Source organism: Sciurus vulgaris (assembly GCF_902686455.1).
Source record: "Sciurus vulgaris genome assembly, chromosome: 10".
NCBI classification, from domain to species: Eukaryota; Metazoa; Chordata; class Mammalia; order Rodentia; family Sciuridae; genus Sciurus; species Sciurus vulgaris.
The window spans coordinates 93,564,534-93,580,574 of record NC_136470.1 but is presented as its reverse complement, the minus strand read 5'-3'; the positions used below and the strand labels follow the sequence as shown (position 1 = coordinate 93,580,574).

The following is a 16,041-nucleotide window of genomic DNA, read 5'->3' as shown; positions in this document are numbered from 1 at the left end:
AAGTGTTCCATAATTTCACGATTCCCAAGATGTGAATGGTAAACCTTAATAGAAGCTGTGAAACCTTAATCTGAGAAGCACAAAAAATGAGCTGGCCTTCAATATCAAATAATAAAATGTGGGAGAGTAGTCTTAGGACTCCTAAGACAAATTAGAGCTGTAGAAAGTGCACAGCAAAATCTTGACAATGGCTACTTGGAAGGATCCTGGGGTTGGTCCCACATGCCACAATCTGTTGGAAACATGCTTTTTTCTTTTCTTTTTTTTTTTTTTTTTTCCTGTTGGGTCTTGTGTTTTTTTTTTTTATTGTAAACAAATGGGGTACAACTTGTTTCTCTGTTTGTACATGAAGTAGAGGCATACCCTTTGTGTAATCATATGTTTACATAGGGTAATGGTATTTGATTTATTCTGTTATTTTTTTCCTTCCCTCCACTGCTCCCACCCCTTTTTTCCCTCTATACAGTCCCCCCTTCCTCCATTCCTGCCTCCCTCCCACCCCCCATTATGTGTCATCATCCGCTTATCAGCGAGATCATTCATCCTTTGGTTTTTTGAGGTTGGCTTATCTTACTTAGCATGATATTCTCCAATTTCATCCATTTGCCTGCAAATGCCATAATTTTATTATTCTTTATGGCTGAGTAATATTCCATTGTGTATATATATATATATATATATATATATATATATATATACCACAGTTTCTTTATCCATTCATCAATTGAGGGGCATCTAAGTTAGTTCCACAGTCTGGTTATTGTGAATTAAGCAACTGTGAACATTGATGTGGCTGTATCTCTGTAGTATGCTGATTTTCAGTCCTTTGGGTATAGGCCGAGGAGTGGGATAGCTGGGTCAAATGGTGGGTCTATTCCAAGTTTTCTAAGGAATCTCCACACTGCTTTCCAGAGTGGCTGCACTAATTTGCAACTCCACCAGCAGATATTTATTTAATTTTTTAACAAAAGTTGTGGAGCATGCCCAGGACCAAGCTCTGGGGACCCCCTGAGTAAGCAGAGGAGCAGGACTCTGACTTCCTGGAGTCACCATTGTCTTTTCTGAACCTATCTTTGTCAGACCCCGGGCCTCCTGGGAGCATGTGCTAATTGTTAAGTTCAGACATCTACTTTGTCTTGATCCCTGGTTACCACTTCACTTTCCTGAGGAGCATTCTTTTTTTTAATTATTGTTTTTTGATTCATTGTACACAAATGGGGTACAACTTTCATTTCTCTGGTTGTACATGAAGTAGAGTCACACTGTTTGTGTAATGATGTTTGTCTCATTCTATTATCTTTCCTTCCATCCCCGACCCTTCCGCACCCTTCATTTCCTTCTTACACAACCCATCCTTCCTCCATTTTTCCCATGTAGCATGTTATTCTCCAACTCCATCCATTTACCTACACATGCCAATTGTATTCTTCTTTATGGCTGAATAATATTCCATTGTGTATATATACCACATTTTCTTTATCCATTCATTTATTGAAGGGCATCTAGGTTGGTTCCATGATCTAGCTATTGTGAATTGAGCTGCTATAAATATTGATGTGGATGACTCCCAAAGCACAAGAAATAAAAGCATGAATCAATAAATGGGATAGATTTAAACTAAAAACTTTTTCTCAGCAAAGGAAACTATCAGCAATGTGAAGAGAGAGGCTACAGAGTGGGAGAAAATCTTTGCCACATGCACTTCAGATAGAGCACTAATCTCCAGAATCTATAAAGAACTCAAAAAACTTTATACCAAGGATACAAATAGCCCAGTCAACAAATGGGCTAAGGAAATGAGCAGACACTTCACAGAAGATCTACAAGCAATCAACAGATATATGAAAAAGTGTTCAACATCTCTAGTAATAAGAAAAATGCAAATCAAAACTCCCCTAAGATTCCTTCTCCCCAATTAGAATGGCAATTATCAAGAACACAAGAAACAATAGGTGTTGGCGAGGATGAAAAAGGTACACTCATACATTGCTGGTGGGGCTGCAAATTAGTGCAGCCACTCTGGAAAGCAGTATGGAAACTCCTTAGAAAACTTGGAATGGAACCACCATTTGACCCAGCTGTCCTGAGGAGCATTCTTTATAACTTGGTGGAAGATAGCATTGCTCTCTATCTACCTGCATGGAACTGGGTCCAGTTCCTGTTTGTCCTGGAATCTCTAGTTCAAGTTGACTATTTCCTCTTGACCTTTTATAAAAACTGGGAACCTCCGAAATGCGCGCGCGCGCACGCACTCTCAAATGTTTTTTTTTTCTCAAATTTTATTCTGTAGGCTGCATTTTAATGGTATCTCTTTCTTTCTTTCTTTTTTTTCAGAAGGTAAGAGGGGCATCTGGTGGAGCTTTACCAAAAAGGAGGAATTCCAAGATTTTTTTAGGTAATGTAAACAATTGTCAGCAGTTTCCTCAGATTTTCTCTCTGTGTATGTGTGTGCATGTGCATGTCTGAATTGAAGTAATAACAGGTTCTTTAATACTCTACAATTTAAGGATGAGAGCTCAAATTAAATCGAGAGGCTCTGATTCCACTTTGCATCTACCTGGTGGTGACGGTTGCTTTGGCACTGGAGTTGGCTCCAGTGCTTTGAAGTGATCATGCTTACAGTGACTAGAGAGTCACTTGTGAACCTTGTTCTGGTCCTTTTTTCATTGATTTGAAAGAAGAGCCAGTTTTTCTTTTTTGAAAAAATTAGCCAAACTGCAGGTTTTAGGATTTCACCAGTTTCTCCGCTAATGTCCCCTTTTGATTACAGAACCCACTCCAGGATCCCACTTTGTACATGTGTCCATCACCTTTTCCAGTCTGTGGTAGTTCCTCAGGCTTTCTTTGTCTTTAATAATTGTGACGCTTTTGAATACTATTGGTTAGTTATTTTGTAGAGTATGCCTCAGTTTGGTTTTTTTCTGATTTTTTCTCATGAAGAGTCTGAAGTTACACATTTGTGGGAAGATATCCACAAAAGGAATGTGTCCCTCTCAGTGCATGCTATCGGGAGGTACGTGACCTCGGTATAGCTTCATGCTGGTGATGTTGAAATTGATCGCTTGTTAAGGTCATGTCTGCAAGGTTTCTCACTGTGAACTCATAATGTAATTAATAAATACCTTGGGGATGCTTTGAGACTATGTTAATGTCTTTTTCTTCTCAGAGTTTTTTCACTGATTTTAGCATCTATCAGTGAATCTTGCCTGTAATAATTATTATGGGGTATTTGTCTAATGGTTATGTTTTAATTTTCCTCATTCAAGAACAGATAGTTTTGCTTATGCAAAAGACTATTGATTGATTTCTAGATCATGTAATTATGGTCATATTTCATATTAGGCTTCTGATATGGTTTCCTCAGGAGAAAAAAATGATTTGATGTTTGTTCAACCAATTTACATCCCTTGTCATTTGAAAGAAATCTCAAAATTGCTCAAATAGTATAATTTCATTTTGGTAAACAAAAATCCACATATATTATATACATACATATATATATATACACGTCCATATATGTGTACATATATGTATGTTTGTATGCATGCATGTATGCACATGATTATCTTTGTGTGTACATATGTGCACATATACACACACACCCGTATATAAATATATAAGTGGGAGACTGGAAGAATCTGGAAGAATGTACTCCAAATTGTGAACAGTAGCTTCTTCCTGGTGATTCTGATTTTTAAATTTATATTTTAAACTTTTCCATAACAAACGTGCGCTGTTGCAATGAAGTCACATGCATTGTTTTGATAAGTAAAATCACTGAAACAATCATGGAACTGAGTTTCCTTCCAGGTTTGATTCTCAGTTGCTTCATGCTGGGCCCAGTTTTACCGTCTTCTCTGCTGCTTTGTAGTTCCTGGTTTTCTCTATAAGGCTTGTCTGTAGTTGGTTTTTCCAACCTGGTCAGGCTTTGTAGCACAACCCCAATCAGCCAACCAACCCAAACCGGCCTCGAATAAGCCCCGAAACTGAAATAATTGAATATATTATGATATTCTGGTTATTAGCTTTCTGGTTCCCTTCCACTAATCCATTGAACATCTGAATTAAATGATATCAGTATAAACTTCTTGAAGATAGAAATAATTAAACATTTTGACATACGTTGTTATTTATTTATTTATTTTTGGTTGAATGAAGAAGTTAGCAGATCTCAGCCTTTATTTAACCTTTTGCCTTTTACCGAAAAGGCTTTGAGGTTGATTTTGTTTTTAATAATTATTTTGATATTAGAGGATACTGTCAAGTCACTTTTTAAAACATTAATTTAATCAGTTGAGTAAAGGAACCAGGAGGGTAAAAAATTTAAAAATTAGCCAAACTGCAGGTTCTAGGATTTCACCAGTTTCTCCACTAATTTTGATTACAGAACCCAGTCCAGGATCCCACTTTGTACATATGTCCAAAGAGGAAGGAAAAAGGAGGTTCTTGGGGATGAAATTGACCAAATTACATTTTATATTGTGTACATACTTTATATGAATATGTAAAAAATGAATCCCACTATTATGTATAATTATGATGTACCAATAAAACTTAATTAAAACTTAATTTAAAAGTAAGCTCTGAGTTTTTGTACTTTACACTCCATGGGCCCCTTTGGTTGTTACCCATCATTTCATTTCCGTGGGACTTTTCCTACAAGCTGCTCTCTCTTCACTCAACATCCTATGACTTAGGAGACCACAGGATTTATCTGAAACTCACAGCCCAGCTAAAGCATTCTTTTTGGACTGTGTTCATTTTTTAAAAATTTAAATTGGAATTCCATTAGCTTCCGGGGCTTCCCCCAGGCCCCATTTCTCCCACTTGTTTTATACTTAAGGGTATTTACGTTAGGGTCTCCCTCAGAGTAAGTACGTGGTGTTGCAGGTTCTGAGTGTCAGTCCTCTCCACTGCTGCTTCTAATATCCTAGGAACAAGCATTTTTCTCTTGTCACACTAATCACAGCTCTTGAGTTCAAGTAGATGTGGCCTGTAGATTAATTTCAGTGGTGGGTCCTACTAGGATTGCTTCTGGCTTATGTAACAGAAAGCTTGAGATATTGATGACTTTAAGGTTGATGCTTATTTCTCTCATGTGGGGGATGTTGGAAAGCAGTAAGTACAGGCTAATGGGATGGTCTCATGTTCATTAGGGATCTTGACTTTCTGTATATTTCTGCTTATCCTCCCATCCTGGCCTGTGACTTCTAACTTCATTGTCATTTGGTCCAAAATGGCTTTGGGACTCCAACCATCTACTCCCTATTTAGAAAGCAGGAAAGAGAAGAGGAAAGGACAAAAAAAAAAATTTTTTTTTCCCAGTGTAATCACCGGTCTTTTGTCTGACTTTTCAAAGGTTCCCACTCAGTGTATACCTCTGATCAGAACTTGGTCACACCCTGCTGCAGAGGAGACTAGAAAATAAAGGCTACTAACTACTTCACTGAGTGAAGTCGGGGGTTCTTAAGAGGAGAAGGAGCATAGATGGGGGGGGCAGCTAGTAGCTTTTGCCATAGACATTTCCTTTTCTGAAAGGGACACTGGGGTTGTCTCTTTGTAGAGGGGAGGAGAACTCAGACCTCTCTGGCAGTTTCTCTTCGTTTCTTTGACTAGGAAGCACCCTCTCCTAGTTCTGCGATGTAGTGCTGCCCTACCTTCCCCTTCATAAAGCCGACGTGGATGGCCAATGCTTTGTCTTGAATTGAAGCTGTTTTTTTTTTTTTTTTCCCTTTGATTCACTTGATGATTTTGTGAATAATTCCTTTTCTAGTGACTCACCAATTACATTAAAATCACTGACTCATTTGATCACAGCCTTCAATAATGACTTTGTCAGGGAGGTGGAGGCCTTTAGCTGGGACGAACAGCTGGCCCGAGCCTCCTCCGTGTCGTCAAGTCATTCTTCCTTCCCCAGCTTCCATGCCATCCAAGTGAAATCACCTCGTCTCCAGCCTTCGTTGGTCATGTGTTTTTTAACTAACAACTGTAATTATGGGTAATTTTAAAATCATTTAAATTCTATACTATTTTTTTTTTTTTTTTTTGGATGCTGGGGATCGAACCCAGGGCCTTGTGCTTACAAGGCAAGCACTCTACCGACTAAGCTATCTCCCCAGCCCCAATTCTATACTATTTTGTATTTAGGATTTAAAAATGTTTTTTGAATGTATCACATATGGACAGAGCTTAAAATTTTATAAACATTATAAAAGGCTGTGTAGTGAAAAGTTTTTCTCCCTTCCCTGTCTCCCAGTCACTTGTTCCCAGAGACAAATAATATTTTCAGTTTGTACATCTTCGTACATCTTGTTTATCCTATGTTTTCTGTATGGAGATCACGTGTTTAGATTTTTTTCCCCATAGGTGTTTGAGAGCCATTAACGCTTTGGTTCTCAAACTGTGCTCTGAGGCACCCCGAGATGCTGCAGTGAACTGACAGGAATATTTTAAATCTTTGAGGGAACGGTCATGCTCAAACCTGCATGAACCAACCTTAATGTTGTTTTATTATTAGGTTGTCCTGTATTCCTTCCAGTGACTTCATCTCATTGTAAATCAGAGGTCTTACTTATTTATTTATTTTTGGACCTTAAAAATGTGGAGTGCAGTGGTGGCGCTGTCCAGTCTGATTCAAAGAGAAGTTGTGCAGTGTTCAGCTGACGCACACATCTCATTAGGAAGGAATTGGGTTATGAAGGAGGTAAAGCATTTTCTTTCAGTATGTGTTATTAAATTTTCAAGTGGCTCCTCGGTTATTATAACATATATACTTAGTTTTCTGGACCTAACTACTAAATGAACAGAATGATCAGGCATTTCCTTCGACTTAGGGCCACCATAAAAAAACTGCTGGCTAATTTTTCATTAATGTTTTCAAGCTGTGATGTTTTCGACCACCAGGTTGTCCTCTAGGAAGATAACTTGAAGCAACATGAGAGTTTGTGAATTTTAGACGTTAACTGACATAAAACTTGGTGTTTTATGAGAAAGAAGGAGAGAAGCAGGGAGTCCAGGATCCTCAAAGAAATATCCTGGGGCTTGCATTGTGATTCTGGCCAAAACATTCACATATCTATATCTTATATGTATATGTATATCTATCTATACACACATATATGTATTTGTACACACACATATAGCAGTAAAGCTACAAATGTGTACAAATGCATACATAACTGGAAATGTATTTAAAATACCATATCATTGGTGTACCATAAAAACAGTGTTAAATACTCACATTTTTACTGAGTCTCCTTTCCCAGTGTTCACAAATTGTAATAAATGAGTTAATTTCCTCTGTGTTTGAAGAATGGAGCATTGAAGAGCTACCAGCTAACCTCAGAGAGCTTAAATTTCACTCTTTTGATTTAGCCCAGGCATTCATCCTCAATGAGAAACAAACTGAAAACAGAAAATTAGTGAAAAATTCTGGGATTGGGCCTGTTCAGAAAACTCACCTGAGCTGCAGTGACCGGAAGGTTCAAATGAACTCCATTTGCCATTTCCTTCTGAAATGGGTCAGAGGGGGCATTGCGTTTTCATGGGGCTTTTCCCTCGTGCCTTCATTTAAAGGTAAATAGTTGGTCAGATTTTGCAGCCATGGGACAGATTGTTCACCTTCAGCACGTAAGACAAGTCAGTGTGGTCAAGCTGAGAGAGCTCTGCGGGTGGCAGTTGGAGCCCTGGTTTTGTTTTGTGCTGCCCAGGCTTCTGGGAGAGTTGGGTGTAGTCCTAGCTTCTCCCAGGAACCTGGGAGGATTACTGAAGTAGAGTTGGAGGAGTTTTGTTTTGTTTTGTTTTAACTTAGAGAAAGAGCTCAATCTGGCTTTTGCCAGTTAGAGCCATGGAAAGTAGTAGTTTCTTCAGTTAGATATTATTTGGGTTATGAGACTTGATTTAAAGAAATATGGAAATTTTAGACCATATTTGGGACTCTGGGGCACGTGTGTTCAGAAAAATCCTTAGATTTGTCTCTTAAAATCAGCATGTAGGTTACCTCTGCTAAGTCTTTTCCCTACTTTGAATTAAGATGTTTGGGAAAGATCATGACCCCCTTTCATTCTGTTGAGTTGAAATTACAAGTAAACTATAAGTGTAAAGAAGTGCGATGAAGTTCTGCTTTTTGTGTGCTAGTCTTGCTGCTGCTTCTTTTTTTGGGGGTGTGGGTACCAGGGATTGAACAGAGGGCCACTCGACCACTGAGCCACGTCCCCAGCCCTATTGTGTATTTTATTTAGAGACAGGGTCTCTCCGAATTGCTTAGGGCCTCGACATTGTTGAGGCTGGCTTTGAACTCGCGATTCTCCTGTCTCAGTCTCCAGAGCCACTGGGATTACAAGCATGCGCCACCGTGGCTGGCTTGCTACCTCTTCTTAAACACATAGGAGTAGCCCATGAGAACAGCAGCACAGCCTCCTTGGATGTCTTGCTTTGCTGACCTGAGCGCACTGGTGCCCTTGGCTTCCTGAAGTCTCCTTTTTCAGCTATATGAGTGCATGGCGTGTGTCGGGGGCACTCTGTGGAGGTTGGGGATATGGGAGGTGAATGTGACCTCTTTCCCTCTGTGAGCTCACAATCGAGAAGCATTTGAAGGTCTATCTTCTCCATACTTAGATCACATGAAAGATCCCACACAATGCCATGGTTGTCCTGAAACTTATTTCAGGATTGCTTCTGAGTTGGAGCAGCTAAAGGGAGGGGAAGCACTTTGGACACTGTTAACTGTTGGGAATGTAGAGAGGGTGATGGAGATGGTGATGTTGGTGATTATCTGTGAGTCCCCAGTACCCATTAGATCCTATCAGGTGCCTTAAGACCTTATCTCGCTTAATCCTGTTAATCTTGTGCAGTAGATAAGATTATCCATGGCTTACTCATGAGGAAAATGAACTTTGAAAAAACTCACCCAGGGTGACAATTAGTAAATGTTAGAGTAGGTTTCTTTTGGACTTTGTTTGCTTATTTAGACCAGGTAAGATTTGAATTAGCATTAAGTGAATATGTTTTCTGTGGAAAAGGGACAGATACTATCTTGTATGAACTCAAACTACACATAAACACAAAAGATCTGTACTTTGGTTATTTAAAATAGTTATATGTGCAATAATAAAGAATATTTATAGAGCAAAGTTCACCCACTCAATATTTGCTTTGGTGTAGGCTTCCTTCCAATTTTTATCTATGAACATAGTGCAAAGTTGTCTTTATAGTGAAGATGAATTTTATATTTTTAGTGTTAACACAGAAACATTTCCATGTTTCTGCATAGTGTAAATAACTGTCATTTAAATAATATTATGTTGAGTTAAATATCATTTTTGTTGAACAAATTTTAGGTTCCATTTTTTTTTTTTCAAATTGTAGATGTTGGGGCATTCAGATTTTTACAGCACTTACAATACCCTTTCTTGTTTGAATCATGTGCTTTAAGTAAATGCTTTTAGTTCCTTCTTAAGCTAATAGAATCTTAAAAATTATCTTTTGTTAAATTAACCTTTTATGGCTATGTAGCCATGTTGTTTGGTTCTTCATTTTGTTGTTTCTGATTCTTATTATTTAGAATCTTTTATTGAAATGTTTGGATTGTGTTTTCTCTCTTTCTTATTTCTTACTTACACCTGTACTACCTTTGAGAATTCCAGAGCAGAGCTGTACACAAAGATGAGCTAGGTTTTTGGTTAAAGGTATACAAGGTAATAACAGAATCTGGATCCTTCAGTTCTCAGGCAACCTTCAGAGTCTAGTAAAATGGCTTTCTTCTATCTACAGTGCCCATGTTTCTTCATGTGTCTGTGTACCTGTTTCTGTGCGGGTTTGTGTGTGTGAGTGGCATATAGTCCAATTGCTTTTCTGTCACCATAGTTCCAAACTTATAAATATACAAACATGATCTGGGATACTGGCATCCCCATGAATGTGAAGCTGAAGTGTCCCTGTAAATATTGTGACAGGACATTTCCTTGAGCCTTCATCTAACCTTTACCAGAGATTAGCCAAGCGAAGAGGTGATGACTTAAGAGACAACAGGCTGAAGAAGCTCATCTTTCCTACTGAGAATTCTTTGCAGCCCAAGGACAACAGGACTGCCCACATGACAGGGTTTCCCCAGCTGGTTTACTGTGCAAGATCTCAATGACTGTTAGAGGAAGGGAGTGGGCAGAGGGGGAATAGGCAAGATAGGCAGATAGCAGAGGCAAGATAACAGAGATAGGCAAGAGACAGAGAGTGAAAGGGAGATTTTATTTTTAAATAATAGCTGCCATTTATTGGTTACCCATTATGTGCCAGGTCTTTTTTCTACAATTTCTCATTTATCTGCTACCTAAACTGTTATTATATCCATGCTGCAAATGAGGAAACTAAACAGATATAGAGTTTGTGATTTGCCCAAAGTAACATGAAGTTTTGGGGCCAGCACTGAACCTAGGTTTATCACTTCTCAAACCTGCATACTTTCTTCTGTATTATAGTCCATTCTTGTGAAGTCAGCAGTCAGATATCCCCCAGATCATATTTAAGAATATATTCCGTTAAAAATCTTTAAGAATTCTGTTTTTAGTGCATATGTCTCTTCTGCTAGGCTTTGTGATATGACTCAGTCTTCTTCATACATCTGTCACTGGTAAATAAATATTCATAACTTAGGGAAGATTGCAGAGCCCATTATTCCTGGTTTGGGGCAGACGAATGGTCATGTCAGAGTTGGAAACTGTAAATGTCACATCCTTGGTATCGTGTCCTTGTGGAGTTCTGACTTTCCCAGTGGGTGCTGCCTTTGTGCGGGATGTTTCTGTCCTCACTTCTTATTCTTTGTTTTTGTTTTCTCCTCAGATCTAGATACTGATGACGATTTAAATAGCGACGATTATGAATATGAAGATGAAGCCAAACTTGTTATATTCCCAGATCACTATGAAATAGCACTACCAAATATTGAGGAGTTACCAGCCCTGGTCAGTGAGTGTGCACGGCTGCTAGCTAGATGCGCGTGACTCTGTCAGGTGTGTGTGCGTGTGCGGTGTGTGTGCGTGGGGTGGGGCAGGGGAGGGGAGAGCATGAACAGGGGCATATCGCTTCTCCTTTGTGACAGGGTCTCATGGGGCTGCAGTTTGGTACTGTTGGCCCCTCACTGCCTCTTACTTCTGGTGATGTTGGGCTTCATTGCTCCCCAGGCTGACCTCCTCCAGTGGTCTGGTCTCCTGGTCAGTCTGTTGTTTAGATTTCCAAAGTGCGCCTTTGTCATGTGCACAGACTGCTGGAGAGAGACGATCTTCTCATCAGAAGGATGACAGTATTTTAATTGGGCTTCTCATGTTGTCCTTCCATGTAAGATTTTGTTTGGGGAAACTGAAAGAGTTCCACTGTAAAATGACAGTAACACAGTTGTGAGAAGAACCAGACCCTTAAAAATCACAGGTGTGCGGGAGCTCTGGGGAAGTTCAGCTTTGCTCCTGTGCAGTCTGACACTATTTATATTTTTAGCAGTGAACTTTTCTCCTCTCCTCCCCTCCCCTTTTCCTTTCTTCCTCTTCCTTCTGTTGAAATCCAGTTTTGTGAAGGGGTCTTAATTTTCCTGCTTGAAGCTGGGGCTGGAGGCGGTGATGGGGGAGGCCAGGTTGTTTTCCTTTGCTTTTGAAATCCTCCAAGAGGGTACAGTTCTTGTGGGGACCCTAAATGTTTTTCCTGCTCTTTCCTCATTTCCTGTGTTGCCTCCAGCACCCCACCCTCCTTCCTATTTCCTTTTCCTCTTCCTTTTTTTTTTTTTTCTCCCTACTCCACACACACCTTGACCTCCCAGGGTCCCCCCACAGATGGCAGTGGAGTCAGAATGAGTTGGTTAGACATGCTAGTTTGTTTTATTTTTTTCTCCCTCTTCAAATTCTGCCAGAATCAAAGTCAGGTCTTTAGGTCCCAAAGTCTTCTGGATGCTACCTGACTATCTACAGCCATCTGCTCACTTGCTGCTGCCAAGAGGGGACCTTTGTGCTTAGGGTTTCCATGTTACCAGGGACCTGCTTTCTACCACTTAACCTCTTTCCCCCGATCTACTTTATATCTAAATGTGTGACCATCCAAATGAGAATTTTGTGTACTTACTATTGTAGCCCTTCTACTTATTAAATAGAACACACCCCTTTCCATCCTAAGTGCCCAGTATTCAGTGAAGCATGTAGAATTAAATTACCTTTGCTTTCTCAGGTTCCTCATGTTGACTCATGTGATGGTTACCAAGGATAAAATATATTAGTGGACAGAATGATCTTACTTCATCCCATTACCTGAAATTATATATTAAGGCTTATGTCTCTGTAATATTGAAAGTTCTTACTACCTTTGTTTGATATAACTCTTATTTCTGCTTTTGGAAAAGAAGAAGCATATTGTGAATAAATGTCATGAGAAATTATTTAACTCTCAATCACTCATGATGAAGTATGTGAAAAAAGTAAAAAAAGTAAAAAACTTTTTAATCATCGGTATATTCAGAGTATAATTTGAATCGTGAATACTCTTATTTAAAAAGCAAGTGCCATGGAAATCTGAATCCGCAAGACACATCATAATTTTTAATAGAGTATTTTTTAGAATACTTTAAAATGAAAACTTTATTGCTTTAAAGAAATACTTTAAGAATGGGGGGAAAAAAAGAATACTTTGGAAGTGGTTGGGTGGGAAGATTGAAGAACAAACCTGGATTTGTCTGATGGTAACTCAGAGGATTTAACTATACAAAAGATGCTAGTTACTATATTTTCTTTTCATGCTTTTGCTATATTTTTGGTGCTTGATGATTCTCTTTTGAAATTTTATTTATTTATTTACTTATGTTTTATTTACGGTACCAGGGTTTGAACCCAGGGGCCCTTAACCATTGAGTCACATCCTCAGCCCTTTTTTTAATTTTTAATTTTGAGACAGGGTCTTGCCAAGTTGCTTAGGGCTTTGCTAAGTTGCTTAGGGCTTTGCTACAGTTGCTGGTCTAGAACTTGCAATTCTCCTGCTTCAATCTCCTGAGTTGTTGGGATTACAGATGTGTGCCATTGTGCTTGGCTCTTTTTGAACTTATAAATAAAAAAAGTTGTTGGTCTCAAAAACACCCAAGATGTGACTCCTTCTTTATCTCTTGAGTGTCTCAGAGGAGAACAATTTCAGTTGAGAGAGTTATTCTGTAGATTCCATCGGAAAGTGAAGCCACTCTGGGTGGTGCAGGGTTCACAGAGGCAGCATTGTGGGCTCAGCTGGGACCTTGGAGTCTGGAATCCAGTGCCTTCATTTTCCACATTAGGAACTTGGGCAGTGAGTGCTGTGCTGGTAGTTTAGCAAGAGGCTCCTGAGGGAAACAGCCCTGCTTGTGATGTGAGGTGATTTCCACAGTGTCTGTACTCCTTCTATGGTTGATGTCAGGCTGACGTCATGATGTCACTGAATGCAGTGTTTGGCAGAAAGGTACAGTAGCAGACTCATTTTTAGAATTCCCTCTATTCAGCTAAAGTAGATATAAGAAACCTCAAGAACATGTAGCTGATAGATACAGTAAGACACCTAGAAAGGGAGGAGTTTTTGAAGTGAGGAGTTATGTGTAACCTTTTTAAAGACATATTTTATATATGTTATATAATTCAGTTTTTAATAAGGGTTGTGTTTAGCAATCATCTTGCAAAGTTTCTTAAATTTTTTCTTTTTCGATACATCATACATATTAATGTACATATTAATGGGGTACCATATGATGTTTTAATACACATGTATATTTAGTGATGTTTAAATAAGGTTAAACATTCTCTTCAAACGTTTATCATCTCTTTGTGATGAAAACATTCAGAATCCTTTTTTTAAGCTTTTGATAGCTATTTATTATCTCAGTATTGCTTTTGTCTAATGGTAGCAGTACCATTGATCAGTCTTTCCCTATCCCTTCCTCCCTTCTCTTCTTCCCAGCTGGTAACCATCATTCTACTCTCAATATCTGTGTGATCAACTTTTTTTGCATTTCACATGTGAGTGAGGTCCTGTGGTACTTGTCTTTCTGTGCCTGGCTTATTTCACTTAACAGAATGATCTCTACTTCCATTCATGTTGCAAATGACAAGATTTTTTTTTTTTTTTTAGCTGAATTGTGTTCATTTTGTATTGCACCATATTTTCTCTGTCCATTCATGAGTTGATAACACTTAGGCTGTTTCTTCTTCTTGGCTGTTGTGAGGAGTGTGGCAATAAGCATGGGAGTGTGTAATTTCTTAAAAGTTAACAATCAACTCCCATGGGCCAGCTCAAGTGAGTCCCAGTGTACCACTGCACTTGAGGATTGGGAGACTTGGGATAGAGCCAAGGTTTCCTCACTTCACTCCAGATAACAAATCCAAGAAAATAATAATTCACAGAGTAATTAAAGAATGATTGATCTTGACCTTCAGCTGTTCATAAAAAAGATCTGCAAAGCGATTCTTTTTTGATGATATTTTAAAAACACTAGATCAGTAGTTTATAAAAATGGTTCAGAAGTCTGAGGGAATTTTGTTGTATGTCACCAGAAAGGATATTCAAAGAAAAGGGAAGATCATATTTGAATCTTATTTAATATCTTGGTGCATTGCAAATGAGAGCACTGAAAATGATCTAATGGGGGATGAAACAAATCCAGAGGAGGACAGAGAAATAATCCATGTAGTTGATGAAACAAATAGGGGCTTGTAACAGATCAGACTAAAAAGATGAGGTGTTGTGGCCAGAGTGCTAAAGTGACCTAGAAGGGGCTTAGCCCTGAACACTCTGGAAGAGGCTTTTAGAGTACTCAGACATGTTTTCCACAGGCATCTCTGGAAGGTGGTGGGAGATGAATTTTGATAATTGAAAGGAAAGACTAATTATATATAGCCCTTGTGGTGTGAGATAAATGAAAGTTTCTCTTTTAAAAGGTTTAAGTATTTATGCCTGCTGGCTCTGTAATAGATTCCCAGATTTTTTTTTTTCCCCCTGACTGGGAATTGAACCCAGGGGTGCTTTACCACTGAGCTGCCTCTCCAGTCCTTTTAATTTTTTTTTTTTTTTTTTTTAAATTTGAGGCAGCTTCTTGCTAAATTGCTGAAGCTGGCCTTGAACTTTCGATCCTCTTGCTTCAGTCTCCCGAATTGCCAGGATTACAGATGTGCACCACCACACCCAGCTAGATCCCCAGACTTTTGAGGACTGGGACCTCTTTCTTGTTCCTAACTATACCTGTCATCAATTGGTAGGGTTAAATGTAGCCCTGGGGAGTTCACTCTAGGGAAGAATAGGATCTCATTTTCATAGCAGATCACTCTACTGGGCAGAGAAGAGGGGACATAGTGTAAGAAAGGGGATTCTTAGACTGTTGTGTCGTCATCTGTGTGAGCCATGGTGGTGGCTGAGACTAGGAGGGGTTGGCCAAAATGGAGAAGAGGTAGATGTTGACTATATTGTGGATGGAGGATTTATAGGAGTTGCTCAGGGCCTGGGTGGGAGTGGGGTGGCAGGCAAGGAACTTCCTGTCTTGTTTCTTCCTTGGCCCTAGGTTGGTTGTCAGTGCTACTCAAGGGGAAACAGTGAGCTAATTGTGCAGGAAATTAGTGATAAAGAATACAAATTTTGTTTTAAACATTTTTTTTTTACAATTCATTTGCTTTTTGAAAAAAAATTAACATATATATTTTTAGTTGTTGATTTAGTTAGTTATTTTATTTATTTATACATGGTGCTAAGACTCGAACCCAGTGCCTCGCATATGCTAGGCAAGTGCTTTACTACCGAGCCACAACCCTAGCCCACAATTCATTTGCTTTTATTATGTATTTATTGCCATTATCTAATTTTAGAGTTTTTTAATTGCCTCCCCCCCCCAAAAAAAAAAAAAAAAGACCCCACACCCTTAACCATTATCTTCCAAACTACCCTACTAGCCTATGGTGATCACTAATCTATTTTCCATCTCTATAGATTTATCTATTCTGGATGTATTAATGGAATAAAAAATATGTTATTCCTTGTGATTGTCTGTCATTTGCATTTATTTTCAAGATT

At 38.9% G+C, this 16,041-nt stretch overlaps 1 protein-coding gene across 1 annotated transcript in view; it reads left to right on the top strand.

Annotated features, from left to right (window-relative positions):
• The window catches only part of USP13 (ubiquitin specific peptidase 13), a 103,020-nt gene that overhangs the window by 25,961 nt on the left and 61,018 nt on the right, over positions 1-16,041 (top strand). Inside the window, exons 3-4 of the mRNA XM_079156350.1 lie at positions 2,335-2,395; positions 10,834-10,955. Coding sequence (XP_079012476.1) covers positions 2,335-2,395; positions 10,834-10,955 — 183 coding nt within the window. The remainder of the gene's footprint in view (positions 1-2,334; positions 2,396-10,833; positions 10,956-16,041) is intronic.